The sequence below is a fragment of the Narcine bancroftii genome, chromosome 2 (assembly GCF_036971445.1).
Source record: "Narcine bancroftii isolate sNarBan1 chromosome 2, sNarBan1.hap1, whole genome shotgun sequence".
NCBI lineage: Eukaryota > Metazoa > Chordata > Chondrichthyes > Torpediniformes > Narcinidae > Narcine > Narcine bancroftii.
This window is the reverse complement of record NC_091470.1, coordinates 81,155,049-81,182,523: the sequence shown is the minus strand read 5'-3', so window position 1 is coordinate 81,182,523 and position 27,475 is coordinate 81,155,049. Positions and strand designations below refer to the sequence as shown.

Sequence of the window (27,475 nt, the reverse complement as noted above, 5' to 3'; positions counted from 1 at the left end):
CTAGATATTGTAATACATTTCCTAATAGTGTGATATTAAACAGATTAAAAACAGTATTGAACTAATACTTCGACGAAAAACAGGAACACTGCAAATGAACAGAGAGGTTGGACTAATTTATGTTTCTGCTGAAATTAAAAAAGACAAACGAGCTCCTAATCAAGAAAAATACAGATGCTGTAAACCTGGAGCAACACATAAAATGCTGGAGGAACTCAGCAGGTTAGGCAGCATCCGTGGAAAGCAAATAGGCACTCAATATTTCAGGCTGAAACCCTTCATCGGAAATAAAAAATGGGCAGAAGCCCAAATGAAAGGATGAGGGAGAGGGTGAGGAGCATGGGCTGGCAGATGATAAGTGAATACAGGTGGGCAGGAGAGAAGAGGCAGAGGGCTGAGAAAGGTGCACTCTGATAGGAGGAAGGGAAGGGGATGGGTTGCTGGAAGATGGAAGGTGTGAGTGACAAGTAGGTAAAGAGGGGAGGAGAAGAGGAAAAATAAGGAGGAAGAGAGACAAAGTCTGAAAAACAATTTCTTCCCATGGGCACTGAGAATGCTAAACAACCAAAGGAACATCTCACACTAACTATCCGAGACTCTCATACTTACGAAACAATAATTATCTAGTTGTTTACATGAATATTTGTCCTGCTTATGTATTGTTTGTCTCGATGTGTATTAAGTCTTGTCTGAGTGTTATGGACCAAGGACCAGAGAACTTGTACTTGTGCAATCAGATGACAATAAACTTGACTTGATAAATGCTATGGGACAATTAGTAGGGTCAAGTGGACAAAGGAGCTGCGAGAGAGTAACCCGTGGCCTTGGAGGTAGTCCAGAGGAGGTTCACCAGGTTGATCCAAGAGATGAGGGGGGTTGACCTACGAGGAGAGACTACATTACCTGGGATTATACTCACGAATTCAGAAGAATGAGAGGAGATCTTATAGAAACATATGAAAGAGATAGGTAAGATAGAGATAAGAAAATTGTTTTCACTGGTTGGTGAGACCAAAAATAGTGCAGGAAAAGTCAAAGTAAGCCAGTGTCTTTGGTTTATTGATCATTCAGGAAATTACAGCACTTTTTATACATAGTCCCCTCATTTCAGGGCACTAATGTTTAGGACATTTGGCTTCACAGGTATTATGAGTATTGGTTGCAGGTATAAGAGAGTTAGGCTTGCTTCTAAGCTTTTGTTCACCTTTGGAGTCTGTAGTTGCCATTTTCAAGCAGAGTTGTGCCAATGAAAGCCAAAGAAGCCATTATAAGGCTGAAAACAAGAATAAAATAGTAAGAAACATTGCCTAAACCTTAGGATTACCAAAATCAACAGTTTGGAATATCTAAGAAAGAGCATACTGATGAGTTCAATAATTGCAAAAGGACTGGTATTCCAAGGAAGATCTCCACTGCTGATGACAGAAGAATTCTCATCATTATGAAGAAAAATCACCCCAAATGTTGGTCTGACAGATCAGAAACATTCTTCAGGAGGCAGGTTTGGATAAGTCAATGACTACTGTCCTAAAAAGACTTCATGAACAGAAATATAGAGGCTACATTGCAAGATGCAACCACAAGTTAGCCACAGAAGGGATGGCCAGATCTCAGTTTGCCAAGTATTAAAAGAGCCTGCAGAATTCTGGAAAATGGTCTGTGGACAGATAAGACCACAAGATTAATCTGTATCAGAGTGATGGTAAGAGCAAAGTGTGGAGGTGAGAAGGAATTGCCCAAGGTCCAAAGCATACCACCTTGGTCATGTTTGCATCTTGCAGTGCAACCTCTGTATTTCTGTTCATGAAGTCTTCTGCGGACAGTAGTCATTAACATATCCACATTTGTCTCCTGAAGAGTATTTCTGATCTGACAGACAGGCGTTTGGGGATTTTTCTTCATTATGATGAGAATTCTTCTGTCATCTGTCTTTGTGCATGGTTTGAGTTTACTAGGAAAGTTGATGAAGGAAAGGCTGTGGATGTTATCCACAGGGACTTTAGTAAGGCCTTTGACAAGGGTTAGTCAGGAAGGTTCAGACGCTAGATATTCATGGTGAAATAATGAACTGGATTCGATAACGGCTGGACGTCAGAGAGTAGTGGTGAATGATTGCTTCTCAGACTGGAGTCCTGTGATGAGGGTGTGCCTCAGGCATGAGTGCTGGGACCATTGTTGTTTGTCATCTAAATCAATGATTGGGGTGATAATGTGGTAAATTGGATAAGCAAATTTGCAGATGACACAAGATTGGAGGTGTTGTGGACAGTGAAGAAGGTTTTCAAAGCTTGCAGAGGGATCTGGACCATCTGGAAAAATGGGCTGAAAAATGGCAGATGGAATTTAATGCAGACAAGAATGAAGTGTTGCATTTTGGAAGGACAAACCAAGAAAGGATGTACATGGGAAATGGTAGGGGACTGGGGAGTGGACACTAGGAATACAGAAACATAATTCTCTGAAAGTGGTGTCACAGGTGGATAGGTTAATAAAAAGAGCTTTTGGCATATTACCCTTCATAAATCAAAGTATTGAGTTGGGGTGTTATGGCAAAGTATAAGACTTTGGTGAGGCCAAATTTGGAGTGTTGTGTGCAGTTTTGGTCATCTAACTACAGGAAAGATATCAACAAGACAGAAAGAGTGCAGAGATTTACTAGGATGTTGCCTGGGCTTCAGGAATTAAGTTACAGGGAAAGGTTAAACAGGTTAGGACTTTATTCCCTGGAGCATAGAATAATGAGGGGAGATTTGATAGAGGTATTTGGGGGATAGAGAGAGTAAATATAGATAGTTTTTTTCCACTGAGGGTGAGATACATACGAGAGGTTAAGAGTGAAAGGGGAAAAGTTTAGGGGGAATGTGAGAGAAAATTTCTTCTCACAGAGAGTGATGGGAATGTGGAACAAGCTGTCTACAAATTTTAACATTTAAGAAGAATTTGGACGGGTACATGGATGGGAGAGGTATGAAGGGCCATGGACTGGGTGCAGGTCAGTGAAACTAGGCAAAAAAAAGGTTCAGCATCGAAGGGTCGAAGGGACCCGTTTCTGTGCTGTAATGTTGTATGATTCTATCAGCAGTGGGGGTCTTCCTTGGAATACTAGTCCCTTTACTTAGGTCACCAGGATGCTCTTTCTTCTTAACGATGTTCCAAACAGTTGATTTTGGCAATCCTAAGGTTTGGGTGATGTCCCTTACTGTTTTATTGTTGTTTATCAGTCTCATAATGGCTTCTCTGACACAATTCCCACCCTCATGTTGAAACTACAGACTCCAAAGGTGATCAAAAACTTAGAAGCAAGCCTAGCTCTTTTAAACCTGCACCAATGAAGTAATTAAACATACCCGAGTACTCCAATCACCTGTAAAGCCAAATGTCCCAAACATTATGGTGCCTTGAAATGGGAGAACTACGTATAAAAAGTGCTGTAATTTCTACATGGACAAACCAAAATCTATACAAATGATCTTGAATAAAATCTGGAATGTGCTCTTTAATTACATGTGAATTGTTTGATTACATTTTTAAAACTGTGGAGCACAGGGGAAAATAAAGGAAAAAAGTATCTTTGCCTCAAACATGATAGAGGACACTGTATATTGACTTCCCAATTTCTAGTAGTCACCCATCCATTTTTCTAAATCCCCCACTATAGCTGTCATTCTGGCCTTCTCTTTGTCTTCTCTTTTCTATCCCCTTCCTCTCTACCTGCCCATCACCCACACCTTTGTTATTCCAGTTCCCCACTCCCTTCCCTTCCTTCCTCTTATCAGAATGCACCTTTAAGCTCTCTGCCCCTTCCTCCTATCTCCTCTTAGCTTATTTCTTTTGTTTCCCATTTCTTCCCCTTCCCACCTTTAGTCATCGATCATCTGCCAGTCCAGATATTAGTTACATCATTCCAATAGTGTGAATTCCTACGCCAGACAAAGCCATTTACAATGTAATTAAGATGATTTCAGTCTCAATGTCACGAATTTTGTACCTGAGGTGTTTTAGTTTCTGGACAAGTCATAGACGCTATTCCTGCTGATGGGCCCTTCTTGCTTTGTGATTTGTATTTGATTTTGGACACAACATAATGGTGAAAAGATGGTACTCCCTTACCCTCCAGAGGTGATAATCCGGGGCCTTTGCAGCTCCACACTCTGTACCAGTAGCCGCGGTTCAAAAGTACGAATCTCCACATATCGTGGCAACACTGCTATGATATAAGGAGACTGATGTTCTATTGGAAAAACAAAAAAAATACGAGTGCTGAGAAACAAATTTTTTCAAGCAATTTTGGACGTTGTTTTACAGTGCTTTAATGATCCAGTTTCCCTCATATCCCCACTTCACTAAGTATTCTTTTACCAAATAATAACCTCAACAATAGATTTAAAATTAATTGTTGGGGCAGGAGCTGTTAAGCACTGGGCAGAATCAGATAAGGGAATGATGGGCAGATGGAACCAGTCTGTGAAGGGATAGATGTAGTGACTCTACCCCCACCCCACCTCCCATTCGGCTCCATCTTGTCATCATCTCCCTCTTTATACTGACCATCTCTTCTCTACAATCTGCTGTAGAATCTTGACTTGAAACATTGGCTAACTCTTTGCTTGACCTGCTGAGTTTATCCAGCAGTTTGTTTTTTGAATTCATGGATTATGCTTGGCCTCAGCAGATCACTAAATATTATATAGTTAGATTCAGAAGCATATGTGAGACTGCTTAAGAGGAAATAAAACTATTCATTGATTTACTTTTGGAAAGCACATGTGGTACATAGTGAATATAGAATTAGGCTTGACTGTCATATCACTAATGTATTATGAACTACAAACAATGCCTCATAAAGTTGTACATTTAGATCTGAGGTTTTAACTATATTGATCACTGACAAGAGAGGAGAGACGGCTAGTTATGTTTGATCATATTGATAGGTAGCAAAAGAAATAGGATAGGTAGGAGCAGAAGAGTTGCAATGAGATTATGACAGAGAGCATGCAAAATTAGAGGAATGGGAAGCCAATGTTAGATACAAGAATATTTTTTAAACACTGGAATTGTAGTAATGCCAAGAAATTTAAGGGTTCAAATCAGTGTTCCCTCTAAGCTGTGCATGCATGTGCACAAACGGTCTGTGCACGTGCACAAAGGAAATCATTGTACTCACACAGAACGTTTGTGCTCACGTGCACAGCTTAGAGGGAACACTGGCTCAAATGCACAAGTTACTAACAAAACTAATGCAGAAGAAAAATGGGGCAGTGACTTTTATCACAATGGGTTACAGGAAAACATTAGAGCTACAGAAGCAGCTGGACAAGCCCCAGAGGAAGCAACGTTCAGTTTCAGTGTTACAAAAAGAATCAAATGTAGTAAAAATTAACTATAGTTCCTGAAACTGAAATAAAACCAGAACTAGCTTTATTTGGAATTTCATCTTCCATTTGCCCATTTCAGTGCCTACCTTTATCTGGAATCCATTATTCTCCTCAATAATTATGACATTAGTGTTATCAGTAAAATTTAAAATTACATACTCCAACCATTTTAGATAGCATGAGAACAATAGATAATAACAATTAATTGTAGGATTAGAGTACTAAAGAAGTGAGGGTTCCTGGTGTGCAAGTCCAAGGATCTTTGAAGGTAGCATGGAGGATTTTTGCCTTCATTAGACAGGGCACAGAACATAAGAGCAAGGAAGTTAATGTAAAACCTGGGTTAGGCCCCTACACAACAGAAGGGTGGGATTGTATTGGAGAGAATGGAGAGGAGATTCACCAGGTTGTTGCCTGGCTTGGAGCAATTCAGCTATGAGGAAAAGATGGATGGGCTTATTGAGCAGAGGAGGCTGGACTGGTGTGGGGGCATGAATAATGTACACAGTAAGCAGAGAATATAAAACCAAGCATAAATTTAAAGATAAAGAATATGAGATATAACAGGGATATGAAGTAGTTTTTCCCCATCTAGAGGATGATTGGAATCTGAACATAAAATGGGGTGGTGGTCAGCAAGCAGATTTAAATATTTTGACAAGCATTTCAAACATCATGGTATAGATGCCTATGAGTGCTAGAAAATATGATTAGCATTGATAGGTATTTGATGGCTGACGTAGAAATAGTAGATCAAAGTTCTGTGATGTACATCTCCAGGAAGATAGCACACAGATGCATACCTGGAAGAATGGTGCAGGAGGGAAGGCTTTAGATTCTCGGATGATATGGTACCTCCATAAACCATGTATAATGCTCTTCAAGAGAAGACCAATGTCTTTGCAGGAAGGTTTAGTGACAGAGGTAGCATCAAATAGGGGGAAAAGGCAAGACAACTCTCAGTAGAACAAGGAACAGAGATAAAATTGTTTTAGATAGAACCAATTAAGAAAGAATACAAGAGATAAGCTAACAATGAATTTGTACAAAAGTTTGGTGAGCTGTGAGCACATTAACCATGGGATAATGTAGCAATACCAAAGATTAAACTTTAAAAAGGTTGGGTTCTAAACATTGGATGCAGATTGTTCAGGACAGATAAGTATAGAAGGAAAGAGGGTGGCATTGGTGAAGGAAAATATGGTTGTAAGAGTGAGAGAGAGATAAAAAAGAAAGAATGGAGAAAATAATCAGAAAATAACTGAGTCACATGGCATTGGGGTGGGGGGGGGGAGGGAAAGAGAAAAACTTGCCTCCATATATATTTATAAATATCTCAAAAAAAGCATCAGATATTTTAAGCTTTCCAAATTCTCCTGGTTCAAATTAATTCCCAGTTTGTACTGAAAGGGCCCTACTCATCATTTAAAATCCTTGAGCAGTTCTGTAATAATGTTTACAGGATTCCTGCGAAAATATCAAAAGAATAAAAACTTTGAATCATTTAAATGTCATATACCCATAGCAAGAGGGATATCTGTCCAGTTCAAGGCACACTTCTGAGTGCAGATTCCATCCTTGTTCAGAACTACTGTTAAGTCATCTTGTCCAACTGCAACTTTTTGGTCCTCCAAGGGCGTTACAAGAGGCTCCAGTTGCTTTCCTGTTGGGAAAAGTTCCTTTATCGAACCTTTTCCATCTAACTGTTACAAAAGGACAAGAAAAAACAGTACATTTTTGCTTCAAAATCCATTTATCCCACAGAAAAAAAAATCTTCATGTTAAAAAAAGCTTTCATTCATGTTTTACTAACTACTGGTCACACACTGTATATTTACCAATCATTTTCTAATTTTGCCTTTTTCGTAATTTCTGGCTGTAATTGAAAAACATATTTTGCAACAGTGAGATTACATTATGAATGCGTGCTGAAGGAGTAAAGGCTGAGAAAATATCAAGGGTTCAGGCAATTGTTAATGTGGCTCATCCTTTGTGTCCTGCTCTCTGAAAGCATGTTTAAAATAATAATTACCAGTAATCACTTACTGTTCTATGGTCAGGACATGCATGGCAATATTTCCAATGCCCTTTGTGGTAAATTACTCAAAAGCTACGTGTTGAATTTTAGTAATTCCACAAGTTGAGTGTACGTACACTCAATCCTCATGCCAACAAAAAAACAAAATATTATTAAACTACCTACTCCAAAAAATTAGAAAGATAACATTCAACATTTTAATCTGCAACTGGCTTGAGCTTTTGGACAGAAATATATGGCAAACAAAGACTTTGAATTCTATTTGCTATTTAAATAGAAAGCAAATTTAAAATAGAGGTATTCCCCGACTTGCAACCTATGCGACTTACGTTCACCCGCACATATAAACTAAGAAAAAATATAAAATTTACACGGTTTATTTTGTATTTGACACACTATAAGAGATACAGGGCATGTGAGAGCCAAAATGTGCATACTTATCTTGTTAGTTGGGACCCAAGGCCCAGAGGCTGGGCACAGCCAGCTTGATTGTGCATGCACGTGGGTTTGCGTATTGGAGTTTGGTTGGCACATGCACGAGAGTTAAGCGCCTTTATATTGAGTTGGTGCCCTTAACTCTCACGCATGCGCCAACTGAACTCCAATACACGAACCCACTGTGCATGCGCCAACCGAAGACCCGCGCATGCACACAGGAATCGAGATGGCTGTGCCCAGTCTATGGACCTTGGGTCGCTGAATAACAAGTTTAGATGAAAAAAATGATGTTGACTAAAAAGGAAAGTTCAGATGATTAAAAAGTTTGCTTTAAGACATGCACAGGAAAAATTCTGACACATCCATGTTGAGATACAACCGATCAGTCCCAGTTGGGGAGCACCTGTAAATGTAAATTTAACTACCAAGAAATATTCATGGCAACATGGAAGATTTAACCATTTTGGATATTAAGACCCAAGAATAATAGTGGTGGATTCTGAGAAATGTTGCATCAATATTTAAGGTATTGAGGGTCTAATAGCTCAGTGGTTAGAGCACTGGTCTTGTAAACCAGGGTCACAAGTTTGTTCCTGCTGGGGGCTCATTTCTGTGAGGGGCTCTTGACAAAATGGTGACCCTACGTCTTCATTACAGTAGACAAAGTTTACCTTTACCTTAATTACTAACACATTTCTTCTTCTTTGGCTTGGCTTCGCGGACGAAGATTTATGGAGGGGTATGTTCACGTCTGTTGCAGGCTCGTTAGTGACTGACAAGTCCAATGCGGGACAGGCGGGCACGGTTGCAGCGGTTGCAAGGGAAAGTTGGTTGGTTGGGATTGGGTGTCATAACACATTATGAGGTGCGAGAATAACATGTTTCATTTTTCTCAATCATTTTATGCTCCAGGAATGCTACTGTTTCATTAGAATCAGTTAAACGCATTGACACTGCCTTACAGTAAAACTCGTTGGGAAGGCTCCAAATCTAACTGGTGAATGAAGCCCGCATGGCCACCAGAAACAATAATCAAGGTGACCATTCAACATAAAAGATGAACACAGTGAATTGGAGATGATTAAAGAACATCAGGGACAATATGCAAGGCAGATGTTCTCACCAAATCTTAGGTCTTAAAGTAACTCAGATTTATTGTCAGAGTATATAAATAACAACACATACAACCCTGAGATTCCTTTCTCCTGTGGGTACAGCAGAATTACCACTAATTGGTAGTGCAAAAAATAAACTACACAGTGTAAACATGTAAAAAAATTAAACTACAAACAGATAACAAATGTAAACAAACTGACTATGCAATACAGAGAGAACAAAAGAAAATCAATAAAGTGCACAAGTAAGTCCTTAAATGAGCCCCTCAACTCCTCAACAATGAGTTTTTTGTTGAGGAGTTTAATGCTAGAGGGGTAGCAACTGTTCCTGAACCTGGTTGTGCAAGTTTTGTGGCCCCTATACCTCTTTCCTGATGGCAGCAGCATGAACAGAGCATGTGCTTAGTGTTGTGGGTCTTTGATGATGGTTGCTGCCCTTTGACAGCAGTGTTCCCTGTAGATGTGGGGAGAGTTTTGCCTGTGTTATCATGGGCTGTGTCCACTACATTTTGGATGGCTTTATGCTCAGAGGCATTGGTGTTTCCATACCAGACCATGATGCATCCAGTCAGCACCCTTTCCGCCACACCTCTGTAGAAATTTGCCAGGGTTTCTGATGTCATACCAAACCTCCACAAACTCCTGAGGAACTAGAGGCACTGACATGGTTTCTTCATGATGCCATTAGCGTGTCCAGGAAAGACTTTCCGAGATAGTGTCTCCCAAGAACCTAAATTGGATTGTATAGCTCTGGCTTTCCTTTCCTAAAGTCATCTCCTTAGTTTTGATGACATTGAGTGCGAGGTTGTTGTTGGTGCACCATTCAGCTAAGTTTTCAATCTCCATCCTGTATGCTATTCAGCTCCTTTCTTTATACAACCCACTACTGTGGTATCATTGTTTGTAGGTGGTGTTATTGTCGTAGGTTTAAAGTGAGTAGAGCAGGGGGCTAAGAACTCAGCCCTGTGGTGCTCTGATACAGATGAAGATTGTGGAATAGAAGTTCTTACCAATCTTCACTGATTGTGGTCTGGAGGCGAGAAAATCCATAATCCAAATGAGGTGTTAACTCCAGGTCTTGGAGTTTGCTGATCAGTTTTGAAGGGATGGTGGTGTTAAATGCCAAACTATAGTCAATAAAGAGCATCCTGATGTCTGCACCTTTGTTGTCCAGGCATACTAGGGCGTTGCGTATCGCTCGTGAGATGGCATCTGCTGTAGAACTGTTTCTACAATAGGCGAACTGGAATGGATCTGCTTCATCACCAGCCTTTCAAAACACTTCATCACTGTTGATGTAAGCACTACCATGCCCTGCTGGAATAAGATATTGAAGATATCCATGAATACCTTGGTAAATTTATCAGCATAGATCAGGAACTCCATCCAGGCCAGATGCTTTCCTTAGATTCACCCTCCTGAAGGCAGCATGCAGGTCATCCTCAGATATGGACAGGACGAGATCGTCAGGTGATGTGGGAGTGTGGAGGAGTGGTTCTTCGCTGTTACTGTCATTAAATTGGCATAGAAGGCGTTGAGTTCCTCTGGGAGAGAAACCTTGCTACTTTACCAGATTTGATTTTGTAAAGTTTCATAATTGTAACACATTATCTTCAAGCTAAGACTGTATGGATGGTTTTAAACTGAATACAGGCTAACCACATGCATGTGAATATAAGTTTTCCCATTTTCTGTGATGCTGAATTAGCAATTTCATTGGATCCATTCCTTTAACTTTGACATTCAGAAATCAGACATTAGGTTACTAAAACATTGTGGTTCTTATTGTTCATCCTCTGTTAAATGTTTCAACACACCCACAGGGCTTTGAATTGTATATCACAGGAAATTCTACACTCAGTTTCAGGCCAGAAACATTGGTTTCTCTTTACTTCCTATGGATGCTGCATGACCTGCTGAGTTTCTCCAGCACTTTTGTGCATTCCATTGCAATCGCTATATCTGCTGACTTTCCTGTTTAACTTAAAGTATATTGTACTAATTTTCTGTTAAAAACATTTTGCTAACTAAAGTCGTGAAATCCTTGACCTACGTTCAACATACCCTGATAAGATAGTAATCCCTTTTAAAGCCCACGCAAATAGAGTTCTCACACCAAGCCATGGATTTGGGAACATCAGGAACACTGAAGTCTGCCTGTAACAACAAAGACATGTTTTGAATGCACTTAATTTAAAATTGGAAACATACAGAGTCAGCAGATCACCACTGTTCAGTAGAATATCATTAAAGCTTAAAAGTCAAATCTCCCCACTCTTCATTATCTCTTTTTGCCTCAAAGGCTATGCAGCTGTCAAAATTAGTCTTCACTGGCTTGCCAAACACACTCATTCATAAGTTGGTGCAAGCTGTTCACGCAACAAGCAATCAATAAACAATGGCTGATACATTTTCAATTCATTTTCCTTGGTCTTCAAATTTTAACATCAGCAAAATGCTGGACAACAGGCTGGAGAAGTTACAATTTTGTTGAGAGGAAGAACAGAAATATGGAAGGTAAATTTCAAGCACTGTGTTACCTAAATATATTCCGGATCATAAAAGTTTGACATATTTATAATTGCTGTTCTCTATGCCAATTATCTTAAATTTCTGTTTTCTGACTCCAGAAACAATTTCCCACATAAACTGAGGGCTACAATGGAAATAAATGTGTGTTTCTGGAATTGTATCGAAAGTACTAGACATTCTAGAGTCAAAAATATAGACTATATGAAACTTAGAACAAGACGGGATTAATTAACGACCGCATCATGAAGCCACCCATGGCAGCAGCAACTATATTACATGCATGAACTTATGCAGCAATAGGAAGAGAAGAATGGTTAAGGTTGGTAGTTCAAACAAATACAGTAAGAGCAAATATGAGGGCATTTCATTTTTATAAAATTTTAAAATTGAAACACATAGCATGGTACCAGACCCTTTTGGCCTGCACACCTGTGATGCCCAATGACATCTGTTACAGGTTGTATTATATTTTATAATATATCAATAAGTCTTTAAAAGAGATAGATAGAGTAACAAAAACACATTTCATTTAAAATGCAAGAGTTTTGGCTGAAGCTAGACATTCAGCCACCAGTGATTTTGCAAAGACAATGAAATTGCTTTGGAAAGAATTTCAAAAACAGGTACAAATGAAACAGTCCATGCTCAAAGTGCTGATAAGATCTTTCAAGGATTGGGTTTTGGAGCCTTGGGGAGGTGTTCTGGTGTTTACAAGCAGCGAGAAAAAAACAAACAGGATTTCTCATTTAGAGAGAGAGAGAGAGTGTGTCAGTTCTACAGTAGCTTTTGAGGCTGCAACATGGCAAGCTGGCAGGCATTTTGAAGACATGCTGAGAGTTCTGAGTTCAGCCTGTTGAAAACCCTTGTAGTCCTTACAAGGGGAAATGGCTGGCTAGAGTGTTTCTCTTGAAATAAGGGAAACGAAAGGAACTCTGTGGTGACCTGGAAGAAGAGGTTATCATTTGGAAAGCCCATGATGGGGCAAGTTTCTTCGGCAAGACCATGAGGTGACTGATCGGAGGAAATCAGTTTGTGTGTGCCCAATGAGCAACAAACATCTCTCTGAAACCAACAAGAACCTTCCTCAGCGGTAACCATTTAACTTTAAGCACCAGAGCCTGGTGAAAATTCAATATATTAAATTCTGTGCACAATATAAGAATTGCCTGATACTGGTGAACTTGGAAGAGTGAGGTGAGATTGGACCGTGAATCGAAGAACTTTCCTGAACATATACACATTACATACACGTGTGCTTAGAATTAGAAGGGGGTTAAGTTAAGTTAATAGTAATAAGTTAAAGTTTGATCCTGTTTTTACGTTTAAAGAAAATTAAAAGCAACTTTTGTTAAAGTAACCATTTGTTTTAGTGAATTTCTTTTGCTGCTGGATTTTGGGGTCCTCTGGGCTCGTAACACACCCAATTGACCTATACCCCAGTAAGTCTTTGGATGGTGGGCAGACAGGGAGAACGTAGAAATTTAAACCCCAATCTATATCACTGTAACAGTGTTGCGATAACTGTTATGCTAACTGTGCTGCCCCAAAGTCATGAAAGCAGAGCTGGCAAAAGTGAATTCCCAAGTTAGGTTAAGGGATCTGCCAATAAAGATACTACAGCAAACATTTTAGGAGATCTTTTGGAATACACATAATCAATTCACTCCAAGAAAGTAGAGTTCCAAGGAGAGACCCAACAACTCGGATGAGGTTGGGAGGTAGGTTTAGAGGAGAATTGAGAAAGTATTGTTTCACCCAGAAGATAGCTGAAATCTGCAATGTTCTGATTGAAGGGGTAAGGGGATATTGAAGCCAGATACACTCATAATATTCAGGAAATATGTACACTTTGGTATAGTGGGGATGAACCAAATGCTCAAAATGACACTAGTACAAATAGATATTTGATATTTGGATACAGTGAGCTTTAGGGCCTGTTTCCATGTTGACATACCAGAAGATGTGACAGAACAAAAAATGCAGCAAAGAATAACTTAAAGATTAATAAGGAAAATAAAATAAAGCGCAAGAAGAGCTACCCAGAAATATAAAATCAGACTAAGAGTTTACTTACATTTTTAAAAATGAACTTGCAAAGTGAGCTTTAGTCTAATAGAAAGTGAATCAAGGAAATTGCTAACAGAAAACAAGGAGATGGAAGATGAATTAAACAGGCATCTTACATCAGTCTTTACATCAGGGAACACAAGTATCATTTCAGAATTAACTGTAAAAAAGGAAATGGGAGGGAATAACCCAAGAACATTGCAAAATCTAGGGAAGTGGTACCAAGCAAACTGTTGGAACAATGACTAACAAGGATCCGGAGGCACTTCATCATATTGTCTTTTTTTTAAAAAAAATTTATTTTTCACTCCATAGACCACATTGATCAAGATACATACATTTTTCTTTTCAAATATATAGTGTCATTTTCTCCCCACCCTTCCCTCCTCCCATCCCACCCTCCCTACCTCCCCCCCATTCATTTAAAGTACAGAATCTATGATACATTAAACCAGTCAAACAATGTTGTCATTCAATAAAAATAAACAAGAAATTCCACTGAGTCAATTCTTTTCATTTCCTTCTCCTTTCGTTATTTTAGGTGGTAGATGTCCCCGGTAGGTTTTCTCTATTGTGTTTCATGTATGGCTTCCATATTTGTTCAAATATTTCAATATTATTTCTTAAATTATATGTTATTTTTTCTAATGGAATACATTTATTCATTTCTATATACCATTGTTGTATTCTCAAGTTATCTTCTAATTTCCAGGTTGACATAATACATTTTTTTGCTACGGCTAGAGCTATCATAACAAATCTTTTTTCTGCACCATCCAAATCAAGTCCAAATTCTTTGTTTTTTATGTTACTTAGGAGGAAGATCTCTGGGTTTTTTGGTATATTGTTTTCTGTAATTTTATTTAATATCTGGTTTAGATCTTCCCAAAATTTTTCCACTTTCTCACATGTCCAAATTGCATGAATTGTTGTTCCCATTTCTTTTTTACAACGAAAACATCTGTCAGATACTGTTGGGTCCCATTTATTTAATTTTTGAGGTGTAATGTATAGCCTGTGTATCCAGTTATATTGTATTATACGTAACCTCGTGTTTATTGCATTTCTCATAGTTCCAGAGCATAACATCTCCCATGTTTCCTTCTTTATCTTTATGTTTAAATCTTGTTCCCATTTTTGTTTAGTTTTACCATTTGTTTCCTCATTCTCCTTTTCTTGCAGTTCAATATACATATTTGTTATAAATCTTTTGATTATCATTGTACCTGTAATCACATATTCAAAATTACTTCCCTCTGGTAACCTCAGACTGCTTCCCAATTTGTCCTTCAAGTAGGATCTCAGTTGGTAGTATGCCAACACTGTATCTTGAGTTATATTATATTTATCCTTCATTTGTTCAAAGGATAGTAATTTATTTCCTGAAAAACAATTTTCTAATCTTTTGATCCCTTTTTTCTCCCATTCTCTAAAGGAAAGGTTATCTATTGTAAAAGGGATTAACTGATTTTGCGTCAGTATTAGTTTTGGTAATTGGTAATTTGTTTTATTCCTTTCTACATGAATCTTCTTCCAAATATTGAGCAGATGATGTAATACTGGAGAACTCCTACGTTGTACCAATTTTTCATCCCATTTATATAATATATGTTCAGGTATCTTCTCCCCTATTTTATCTAGTTCTAATCTAGTCCAATCTGGCTTTTCCCTTGTTTGATAAAAATCTGATGGGTATCTTAATTGTGCGGCTCTATAATAATTTTTAAAGTTTGGCAGTTGTAAGCCTCCTTGTTTATACCATTCTGTTAATTTATCTAGTGCTATCCTCGGTTTCTCCCCCTTTCCATAAAAATTTCCTTATTATTTTCTTTAACTCCTTGAAGAATTTCTCTGTCAAGTGTATTGGCAATGCCTGAAATAGGCATTGCATCCTTGGGAAAATGTTCATTTGAATACAGTTTATCCTTCCTATTAGTGTTAGTGGTAAATCTTTCCAATGCTCTAAGTCGTCCTGTAATTTTTTCATTCGTGGATAATAATTGAGTTGAAATAGATGGCCGAGGTTTTTATTCATTTGTATACCTAGGTATCTTATTGCTTGCATTTGCCATCTGAATGGTGATTTTCTGTTCTTATCAATTCTGCTAGTGGTTCTATAGCTAACGCGAACAATAAGGGCGATAGTGGGCATCCCTGCCTTGTTGATCTGCTTAAGTTAAATTGCTTTGATATATATCCATTTACTGTCACTTTCGCCAATGGCCCCTTATATAATGCTTTAATCCAATTAATATACTTCTCTGGTAAACTGAATTTTTGCAATACTTTGAATAAATAATTCCATTCTACTCTGTCAAAGGCCTTCTCTGCGTCTAAAGCAACTGCTACTGTTGGCGCTTTACTCCCTTCTACTGCATGAATTAAGTTAATAAATTTACAAATATTGTCTGTTGTCCGTCTTTTTTTAATAAATCCAGTTTGGTCTAGATTTACCATTTTAGGTACATAATCGGCTAATCTGTTTGCTAATAGTTTAGCTATTATCTTATAATCTGTGTTAAGTAATGATATTGGTTTATATGACGCTGGTGCGAGTGGATCTTTCCCTGTCTTTGGTATTACTGTAATTATTGCTGTTTTGCATGAATCTGGTAAGCTTTGTGTTTTGTCAATCTGGTTGATTACTTCCAGGAGGGGAGGAATTAATAAATCTTTAAATGTTTTATAGAATTCTATTGGGAATCCATCCTCTCCTGGTATTTTATTATTTGGTAGTTTTTTTTATTATCTCTTGTATTTCTACTATTTCAAATGGTTCTGTTAATTTATTTTGTTCCTCTATTTGTAATTTTGGTAGTTCAATTTTAGTTAAAAATTCATCTATTTTGTCTTCTTTCCCTTCGTTTTCAGTTTGGTATAATTGTTCATAGAATTCTCTAAAGTTTTCATTAATCTCCGTTGGATTATATGTGATTTGTTTGTCTTTTTTCCTTGATGCCAATACCATTCTCTTAGCTTGTTCTGTCTTAAGCTGCCATGCTAGAATTTTGTGCGTTTTTTCCCCTAGTTCATAATATTTCTGTTTTGTCTTCATTATGTTCTTCTCCACCTTATATGTTTGTAGTGTTTCATATTTTATTTTTTTATCTGCCAATTCTCTTCGTTTAGTTGTGTCTTCCTTCATTGCTAATTCTTTTTCTATATTTACTATTTCCCTTTCCAACTGCTCTGTTTCCTGATTGTAGTCCTTCTTCATCTTGGTTACATAACTTATTATTTGCCCTCTGATGAACGCTTTCGTTGCGTCCCATAGTATAAACTTGTCTTTCACTGATTCCATATTTATTTCAAAGTACATTTTAATTTGTCTTTCAATGAATTCTCTAAAATCCTGCCTTTTAAGTAGCATGGAGTTTAATCTCCATCTATACATTCTTGGAGGGATATCCTCTAACTCTATTGTCAATATCAAGGGTGAATGGTCCGATAATATTCTAGCTTTATATTCTGTTTTTCTTACTCTGTCTTGCATACGAGCTGATAACAGGAATAGGTCTATTCTTGAGTATGTTTTATGTCTGCCCGAATAATATGAATATTCCTTTTCCTTTGGGTGTTGTTTCCTCCATATATCCAAAAGTTGCATTTCTTGCATCGATTTAATTATAAATTTGATTACTTTGTTCTTTCTGTTAATTTTGTCTCCAGTTTTATCCATATTTGAATCCAAATTAAGGTTGAAATCCTCTCCTATTAATATGTTCCCTTGCGTGTCTGCTATCTTCAAAAAAAATCTTGCATAAATTTTTGATCTTCTTCGTTAGGTGGACATTCAATATACATTGAATAAATTCCAAAACTCCGAATATATCTGACATTTTATCATTACATATCTCCCTGCTAGGTCTATTATTTCCTCTTCTATTTTAATTGGTACATTTTTTACTGATTAATATAGCTACTCCTCTAGCTTTTGAATTATATGACGCTGCTGCTACATGTCCTACCCAATCTCTCTTTAATTTCTTGTGCTCCTTTTGCTTTGGTTATGTATTCCGTTAATATTTAAAGTCATATAGTTCAACGTAGCCATTTCATACTTTGTTTATCTTCCCTTTCCGTTTCTCCATCATCACTTTTCCTTCTTATCCATTTCTGCTTTCTTGTTTTGAACACTTTATAAGACAACATTTCTAAAACATCAAACATTTCCCTTATTCTCCTATCTAAAATTTCTTTAACCCCATTCTCCCCTCCCCCTCCTGAGTTGCCCTTTATCCCTTGTCGGGCAACCACATCTCCCCTCTCCATTTGGATTTGCGAATTCACTCGCAAGCGTCAACTGATTTCGCAGTGACCGTAACTTCTCCCCACCCAGCCACCCCAGAAATGATTTTAATTTTCATATATTACAAAGGTCGCTCTCTTAATTCCCTCCTTACTTCCTCCCTTCCCTTTCTTTCCCTTATTAATTCTTATCTATACTCTATATATTTTCCTTTAAATACGGATACACTCATGTACACACATATATACATACACACGTAACCCATATACACACATACATATAGTTCGTGGTCATTTTTCCTCCTTTACCTCACTGACAAAAGGCAAAGGAGGAAAAACCCAACACCCAACCCCAACCAACCAATTTTCCCCTGCAACCGCTGCAATCGTGTCTGCCTGTCCCGCATCGGACTTGTCAGCCACAAACGAGCCTGCAGCTGACGTGGACTTTTTACCCCCTCCATAAATCTTCGTCCGCGAAGCCAAGCCAAAGAAAGAAAATAGTTCGTGGTCATTTTTACTCTCATTAAATGTTTTCATCTCTCTGCTTGTTTTGTAGTTGTTCTGCAAATTTTCGTGCTTCCTCTGGATCTGAGAATAGTCTGTTTTGTTGCCCTGGAATAACTATTTTAAGTACCGCTGGGTACTTTAACATAAATTTATATCCTTTTTTCCATAAGATCGTTTTTGCTGTATTGAACTCCTTCCTCTTCTTCAGGAGTTCAAAACTTATGTCTGGATAGAAAAAAAACTTTTGTCCTTTATATTCCAGTGGCTTTTTGTCTTCTCTTATTTTCTTCATTGCTTTCTCCAATATATTTTCTCTTGTTGTATATCTTAAGAATTTTACTAAAATGGATCTTGGTTTTTGCTGCGGCTGTGGTTTCGGGGCTAGTGTTCTATGTGCCCTCTCTATTTCCATTTCTTCCTGTAATTCTGGTCTTCCTAGGACCCTGGGGATCCAATCTTTTATAAATTCTCTCATATTCTTGCCTTCTTCATCTTCCTTAAGGCCCACTATCTTTATATTATTTCTTCTATTATAGTTTTCCATTATATCTATCTTCTGAGCTAACAGCTCTTGTGCCTCTTTAACTTTTTTATTAGATTCTTCTAATTTCTCTTTTAAGTCCTCTACTTCCATTTCTTTTTTTTTTTATTTTTTTATTTTTCACACCATAAATCACATTAGCCATGATATACACTATTTCTTTTTCACACATATACAGTGACTTTTTCTCCCCCCCCCACTTTCCTCCCAAACCACCCCCCCACCCCCCGCTCTCATCCATTTTAGGTATACAATCTAGGTTGCATTAAGCCAGTCAGACAATGTTGTCATTCAACAAAATTACACCAGAAATTCTACTGAGTCCATTCTCTTCTTTCCTTCCCCTTCCATCAACTTAGGTAATGTTTGTCCCCGGTAGGTTTTCGCTATTGTATTTAATGTAAGGCTCCTATACTTGTTCGAATATTTCAATATTATTTTTTAACCTATATGTTATTTTTTCTAATGGAATACATTTATTCATTTAAATTTAGTAGTTTCTTCCTTTTAATTTGGTTATGTATTCCATTAATATTTAAAGACATATATATTTTGTTTATCTTCTCTTTCCGTTTTTCCATCATTACCTTTCCTCCTTTTCCATTTCTGTTTTCTTATTTTCAACTCTTTATAAGACAACATTCCTACAACATCCAACATTTTCCTTATTCTCCTATTTCTATCTTATTTATCCCCAATGTCCCCTTCACCTCCTGAGTTGTCCTTTATCCCTTGTCGGACAACCACATCTCCCCTCTCCATTTGGATTTGCGAATCCACTCGCAAGCGTCAACTGATTTTGCAGTGACCGCTATTTCCCCCCACCCCGCCTCCCCCAGAAAAGATTTCACTTTTCATATGTCACAAAGGTCACTCTTTTAATTCCCTCCTTATTCTCTCTATTCCATTACCTTCCCTTATTAATTCTTGTCTATACTATCTATATTTTCCTCTAAGTACAGATGCATTCATGTATGCTCATTGTCTCTATTCACTCTTATACCTCTTTACCCGCATACATATCAATCGTGATCATTTTTACTCTCATTACCCGTCTTCATCCCTCAGTCTATTTTTGTCTTTACCCACATACATATCAATCGTGATCATTTTAACTCTCATTACCCGTCTTCCTCCCTCAGTCTATTTTTGTAATTGTTCTGCAAATTTTCATGCTTCTTCTGGATCCGAGAATAGTCTGTTTTGTTGTCCTGGAATAAATATTTTCAATATCGCTGGATGCTTTAGTATAAATTTATACCCTTTCTTCCATAAAATCGCCTTTGCTGTATTGAACTCTTCTCTTCTTTAGGAGTTCAAAACTTATATCTGGATAAATGAAGATTTTTTGCCCTTTATACTCCAGTGGTTTGTTGCCCTCTCTTACTTTTTCCATTGTCTTCTCCAGTACCTTTTCTCTTGTAGTATATCTTAGGAATTTTACTACAATAGATCTTGGTTTTTGTTGTGGTTGTGGTTTAGAGGCCAATACTCTATGTGCCCTTTCTATTTCCATTTCTTGCTGTAGTTCTGGACATCCTAGGGTCTTAGGGATCCACTCTTTTATAAACTCCCTCATATTCTTGCCTTCTTCATCTTCCTTAAGGCCCACTATCTTTATGTTATTTCTTCTGTTATAATTTTCCATTGTATCTATTTTTTGAGCTAGTAGTTCTTGTGTCTCTTTAGTTTTTTTATTAGATTTCTCCAATTTCTTTTTTAAGTCTTCTCCCTCCATTTCTGCTGCTACTGCCCGCTCTTCCATCTTGTCCATTTTCTTTCCCATTTCTGTTAAGGTCATCTCCATTTTATTTATTTTCTCTTCTGTGTTGTTTATTCTTTTTCTTAAATCCTTAAATTCCTGTGTTTGCCATTCTTTAAATGACTCCATGTATCCTTTAATAAGAGCAAGTATATCCTTTACCTTGCCTTTCTTTTCTTCTTCTATTTCCCTGTACTCTTCCTCTTCCTCTTCTTCTTCCTCTGGGTTGGCCATCTGTTGTTTCTTTGGTGCCCTTTCCTCCTCTTCTTTCTTGTTTCTATTGTCTTCTGTGGTCTCTTCTTGCTGCAGGTGTTCTGCAGCTGTCGTTGCCGGCTGTGGAGATCGACTCCCCAGCTGGTCCCCCCTCCCGTCGGTGTGTCTTTTGTCATTCGCATCGCGCATGCGCGAAGTATCGCGCATGCGCGGTTGCGCACTTTTACTCGGCTCTGCGAGCCATTTTTGTAGTCCATTATTTACCGACCTGAGGGAGCGGGTTTCTCTCTCCGCAGCGGGCCTCTTCGGACAGGTAAGGCCTTCACCTTTTTCCTCCTTTGTCTTCTCTTCCTCTCTTCTTACCGTTGCTTTCGATTTTTCTTTTTTTGTCGCCATCTTCTTTCCACCTTTATACTCACTTTTCTGTAACTTTTATTTCTGTGCCTTTGTGTTTTCTTTTGTTTTTCCCGACTTTTCTGGAGAGGGCTGGAGTTCACCGTCCGGCCACTACTCCATCACGTGACTCCTCCTCTACTTCCATTTCTACGATTATTTCTCGTTCTTCCATATTGTCCACTCTTTTTCCTATATCTGATATGACCATCTCTATTTTATTCATTTTTTCTTCTGCACTCTTAATTCTTCTTTTTATTTCATTAAATTCTTGTAATTGCCATTCTTTTACTGATTCCATATATTCTTTAAATATATATCCATTGTCCTGCCTTTCCCTTCTTCTTCCATTTCTCTATGTTCTTCTTCTTCTTCCTCTGGGTTGGCCATCTGTTGTTTCCTTGTTTTCTTTTTGCTCTCTTCTTTCTTGTTCTCGTTGTTTTCTGTGTTTTCTTCCTGTTGCTGTGTTGCAGCTGTCACTCTCAGCTGTGGAGATCGACTCCTCAGCTGTTCCCCCCCTCCCGTGAGTGTGTTTTTTTTTCATGCGCACCGCGCACTTTTACTTGGCTCCGCGAGCCATTTTTGTAGTCCCGAGCTCGGGACTTCCACTGATCTTAGGGAGCGGGCTTCTCTCTCCGCGGCGGGCCTCCTCAGACAGCTAAGGCCTTCACCTTCTTCTTCCAACGTTCTTTCTTCTTCTCTTCTTCCCGTTGCTTTCGACTTTTCTCTCTTCGCTGCCATTTTCTTCTCACCTTTACTTTTACTTTGTTTTAATTTTTATTCTTGTACCTTTGTGTTTTGTGTGTTTTTTTTTCAACTTTTCCGGAGAAGGCTGGAGTTCCCTGACCGGCCACTACTCCATCACGTGACTCCTCTATCATATCGTCTTTGAAGAGACGAGAGAGATAGTTGATTCGTTGATTTTAATTTTTCCATAGTTTCATGGAAAGTTGCATTAGATTGGAAAACAGCAACTGTTATTCCTTTACTTAAAAAGGGAAGGAGATAGAAATCAGTAAATTAAAGGCCGCATCCAGTGAAACTATCAGGCAGTATCTGTGGAAAATGCATTTGGTTAACACCTTATTAAAGATGAGATTAAAGCAAAAGAGATAGCTGAAAATCCTACCAGAGTCTGAGGAAAACTTCTTTCAGGTTGACAAATGAGACTCTACAAATTCTACTACTTCAGGTAACTCGCTTTGTGTGCTTGTATTGGAACTGGTCAATTATGTCACAGGTTATTCATCTGTGAATATGGCTCAATTTTTCTGACCACAGTCACACAGCCTCAATTGCTGGGTACTTCCTACAATTTTGAATTTCACAACTTTTACATTCCTGTTTGTGTTCTTTCTCTTCAATTGACCTCATTAATATATTGACCAGTTGACTTCACCTACAGCTTAGCCCTAGTGCCTTCGATTCTCTACCTGGAGGATTATTGAGAAGAAGCGATATGTTCTTGAAAGATCAAAAAATTGAAAGTTATGGGGATCTGGTATAGTAAAAGAACTGAGTCCCAGAGCAGCACAACTAAATGTTAGCTTATTATCTTGGCAATTTCCTCAGTTGAGAAAGACTCACCTGCGCTTCGTGGAACTCCCGGCCTCGCCAGTTATACAGCTGGAGTTTCTTCTTTACAGCTACACACATACTGAGAACCAGCTCATCACCATCGGATCGCTGAAAATATAGAATGCAAAGTTACCAAGCACATTGGAAGCCCAATATCCTATTCTGGATCAAAACTTGTACATGAAAATGGGATAACATATAATACTGATACGACACTGTTACATAATGCTAATAGAATTTTAAAAAGAGTTCTTTAATTGATTCTCAATTGCACAAAATTTACCTCAATAATTTTAGCCTTTGATATTGTACATTTAACTATAGAACCATAGCAACCAAATCCTTTCTAAATTATAAATAATAGAACAATTAATCAAATCCAAGCCAACTCTATTTCAGGGTTTCACTATTTCTTCTGCTGGTTAAAGACAATGACAAAAGAGACTGAGCTTAGCCAGAAGAAACGTCCCAGGCTTGCAGTGAATTTGCAAATATTAGGTCGAGTCAAATCAAATATATTGTCATCTGATTGCACAAGGACAACCAGATGAAACAGCATTCTCCGGTCCTCAGTGCAAAACACTCAGACACACAACTTGAAATTAAAATGTCGAAGTTTAACAAAAAAATTAACCACACACAAGACACATACAGACAAACTATACAAATAGGACAATTATTCAAATAAACAAACAATCAAATAAATAATGTTTCATGAATAGGAGTCTCAGGTGGTTTTAATGTGAGCAGTTCCTTTGGTCGTTCATCATTCTCTCTGCCTGTGGGAAGAAGCTGCGCCTCAGCCTAGTGGTGCTGGCTGATACTCCTGGATCTCTTCCCTGACCGGAGCAATTGAAAGATGCTGTCTACAGGGTGAAAGGGGTCCTCAATGATTTTGCGCACCCTCTTCAGATAATGATCCCAGTAGATCACATTGATTGGGGGGTGGGGTTGGGGGGGGGGGGGAAGGGAGACTCCAGTGATCCTCTCTGCCACCCTTTTGGTCCCGTGGATTGACCTCCGATCCATTCTCTGCAGCAATATAAGACACTATAATGCAGCTGGCCAGATTGCTCTCAATAGAGCTCCTGTGGAAGGTTGACACAATGGTGGCCAGTAGCCTTGCCCACTTTAATCTTCTCAGGAAGGGCAGTTACTGTTGCGCCTTCCTAACAAGTGAGGAGATGTTGAGTGTCTGCGATAGGTCACTAGTTAAGTGAACTCTAAGGAACTGGTGCTCTCCACTCTTCATTACAGAGTTGTTGATGTGTAGTTGAGGGAAGTCGTTCCTGGTCCTCCTGAAGACCACGATCATCTCTTTCATCTTGTTCACGTTGAGACTCAAGTTGTTACACTCGCACCATATCACGAGATTTTGCACCTCTTCTCTACAGTTCGACTCATCATTGTTGCTAATGAGACCAGCTACTGTTGTTATCTGCAAACTTGATGGCACTGTTGGAGCTGGATGGATCAGGGAGTGCAGTTGTGGTTCAGTAGCATGAACAGGAGCAGGCTGAGCATACATCCCTGAGGAGTGCAAGTGTTCAGTATAATAGTCTTCGATGTACAGCTACCCACCTGGACAGTCTAGTCTTTCTTTTAGGAAGTCCAGAATCCAGTTATGGGGGGGGGGGGTGATGAGTCCCAGCAAGGACAGCTTCTCCACCAGCCCCTGGGAAATGATCATATTAAACACTGAGGTGAAGTCAATGAACAGCAGCCTGGCATATGAGGTGTTGTTCTCTAGGTGGGCCAGGACAGAGTGAAGGGACACGGCTGTAGTATCATTTGTGGAATGGTTTCATCTATAGGCAAATTGAAATAGGTCCAGCATCTCTGGGAGGTATGTGTTCCATCACCAGATGCTCAAAGCAATTCACAATGGTGGAGGCCAGTGCCACAGGGTAGTAGTCATTGAGGCCTGTTGTTGATGCCCTCTTGGGTACTGGGATGATGATGGCAGCTTTTTGGCAGTAGTAATACTGCCCTTCCCTTCTAGGGCTATCCACATATTTCTGGAGAAAATTCTCCTGGACACACGTAAAAAATTCATTCCACCCAATTCCCCCAAAATTTGGCACTTCCTGTCAATGTTGGGGAAGGTGAAATTACTTAAATAACAGCAATGCTACTTTTTTTTTTTTTTTTTTTACAGACATCAGTAATCTCTCTGCATATTTGATTCTCTAGTTCCCAGTGATTATTTGGTGACTGATAGTATACTCCCATCAAGGTGACTCCTTTTTGTTTCTTGATTACCACCCACACTGCCTCATACAGTGGTTCTCTGGCAATATTCTAAGACCACTGTGATAACTTCTTTGACTAATATAGCAACCTCCACATACCTCTCTTCCTCCTATTCCTATCATCCTGTTACTACAGTACTTGTCCTCCTTTAACCACATCTCAATCTTCTTTTCTTTCTCACCTGTCCTTCTAAAAAGTCAAATATCCCTCAACATTAAGTTTCCAGCTTTGATCCCCTCCAACATTACCAGAATCATACCCATTCGCTTCTCATTTGTGCAGTTAGCTCAATTGCCTTTTTCAAAATGCTTTGTGAAATAAGAAACAAAACCCTTAAGTTTGCCTTTGTGTCATTTGTACTCTGGGCCTATTTGCCTCTCCTTTTATTTCCCAACCTTTGGAGTGGGCACTCTGTTTTACTTCTGTCCTTGTTTCTCTCTCCTCACTCATTTTTCTTTTGCAGTGGATTACTGTGAATATTATCTATCTTTGCATTTATTGCCTTGTTTAATTCAATTAAATTTATTACGAGTTTTTTTTTACAACTACCTGCTTGCTGCACCGAGTAAATATGTTGGTGCATGTGTACATTGTACAATGTTTATGACAATAAACTCACTGTCATTATTACCATAAAATTAGTACTGTTTAAAATCTTCAAAGGCCAAGCTACCGGGTGGGGCAAATGTACCCTAGCAAAATGTTAGGTGGAATGGAGAGTGATTTTCATCTTTTTTCAAACATAACACCAGAAACCCTGACAAATTTCTACAGATGTATGTAGGGTGAAAAGTGTGCTAACTGGCAGCATCACAGTCAGGTATGGGGACACCAGTACCCCTGAGCGTAAAGCCTTGCAAAGGGTCATGGACACAATCTAGCACATCACAGACAAAACCCTCTCCACTATTGAGAACATCTACAGGGAACGGTGCTGTCGGAGAGCAGCAGCAATCATCAAGGATCCACTTCATCCAGAACACACCCTGTTCTCACTGATGCCATAGGAAAGAGAGAAAGGTGCCTCAAGACTCACACCACCAGGTTTAGGAACAGCTGCTTCCTCTCCACCATCAGACTCAACTCAATCAGGGACTCATTTAAGGACTCTTGCATTTCATTGATTTTTCCCCTCTCTGTATTTCACAGTTTATCTAAATTTTTTAAAATTTGTTTTCATGTGTTCATTGAGTCATTTTTTTCTTTGCACTACCAATAAGTGGTAATTCTGCCTCGCCCACAGGAAAAAAAAATCTCAGGGTTGTATGTGATGTCATGTATTGTATGTACTCTGACAATAAATCTGAAATCTACCAGGTGGGAGGGAGATGGGAAAGAAATTTCAATCAAGAAACATGCATGGAAATGCTCTCATATTATCCACCTGGCCTACTAAAAAATAAATTGTGCACATCATCATAATTTTTAGAATTATTATCAAGATTTTCTGCATCCCTCAGGGTACAAGAAATAATATTGTCTGCCATCTGCCTCTTACCTTCAAATCGCATGAGAAGAGACTGGCACCTTTGGCCTTTGCGACCACTGTAATTTGTTGGAATGTGAGTAAATCATGAACGTAAACATTATTTTCTGCAGGGAAAGAAAAAATATTTAAATGTTATTAGAAACCTTTTCCCCTAGTATGTAAAGATTTCATTGGTATTGATCTCCTACTGCCTATATTTTTCCAACTGGTTAAAAATGTCATTTTTATTCTGTATACATTAATACATACTGATGATTTCAGTCCATTCCAATGCAGCAGAATCTGTGAAGTGCTCAAAAACTAATCAGCCAGTTTGCTCTTGGATGTTTCTAATGAAGGAGACACTATATAATGGTCTACAAGCACAGTACCGAATTGAGAGGTAGATTGGTACTTCACCTGGAGTGCTTAGAGCCCTAGCCAGTGGAGAGGGAGGAGGATGGGTGCTAAATTTCCTACATTTGCTTGAAAAAGGGGTCAGTGATGTTGATGATCAAAGGGTTAATCATGTGCTGTGTCATACAAGGAATGGTTCTTTTGATGCTGAACCCATCATCATCTCTTGAAACAGATCAGCAAACTCCAAGACCTGGGTCTCACTTCACCTGGGTGAAGTGGATCCTGGATTTCCTCACCTCCAGACCCCAATCAGTGCAGATTGGCAAGAACATTTCCAAAATCTTCATCAGCACCGGAGCACTACATGGCTGCAATACTTAGACCCTTGCTCTACTTGGTTTACACTTCATGGCTCGGTATGACAACCCCAATTATAAATTTGCTGATGATACCATAGTGATGGGTTGCATAAAAAAGGGGCAATGAGTCAGCATGCAGGAAGGAGATTGAAAACTTGGCTGAATTGTGTACTAACAACCATCTTTCACTCAGTGTCACCAAAACCCAAGGAGTTGATCGTAAAC

At 38.6% G+C, this 27,475-nt stretch overlaps 1 protein-coding gene across 1 annotated transcript in view; it reads right to left on the bottom strand.

Moving 5' to 3' along the window:
• vps39 (VPS39 subunit of HOPS complex) overlaps nucleotides 1-27,475 on the bottom strand; it is a 136,269-nt gene that overhangs the window by 90,129 nt on the left and 18,665 nt on the right. The window contains exons 5-9 of the mRNA XM_069915495.1: nucleotides 26,562-26,656; nucleotides 22,820-22,918; nucleotides 11,031-11,123; nucleotides 6,895-7,078; nucleotides 4,111-4,231 (exon numbers count right to left, since the gene is read on the bottom strand). Of these exons, the coding sequence (XP_069771596.1) occupies nucleotides 4,111-4,231; nucleotides 6,895-7,078; nucleotides 11,031-11,123; nucleotides 22,820-22,918; nucleotides 26,562-26,656 (592 nt within the window). The remainder of the gene's footprint in view (nucleotides 1-4,110; nucleotides 4,232-6,894; nucleotides 7,079-11,030; nucleotides 11,124-22,819; nucleotides 22,919-26,561; nucleotides 26,657-27,475) is intronic.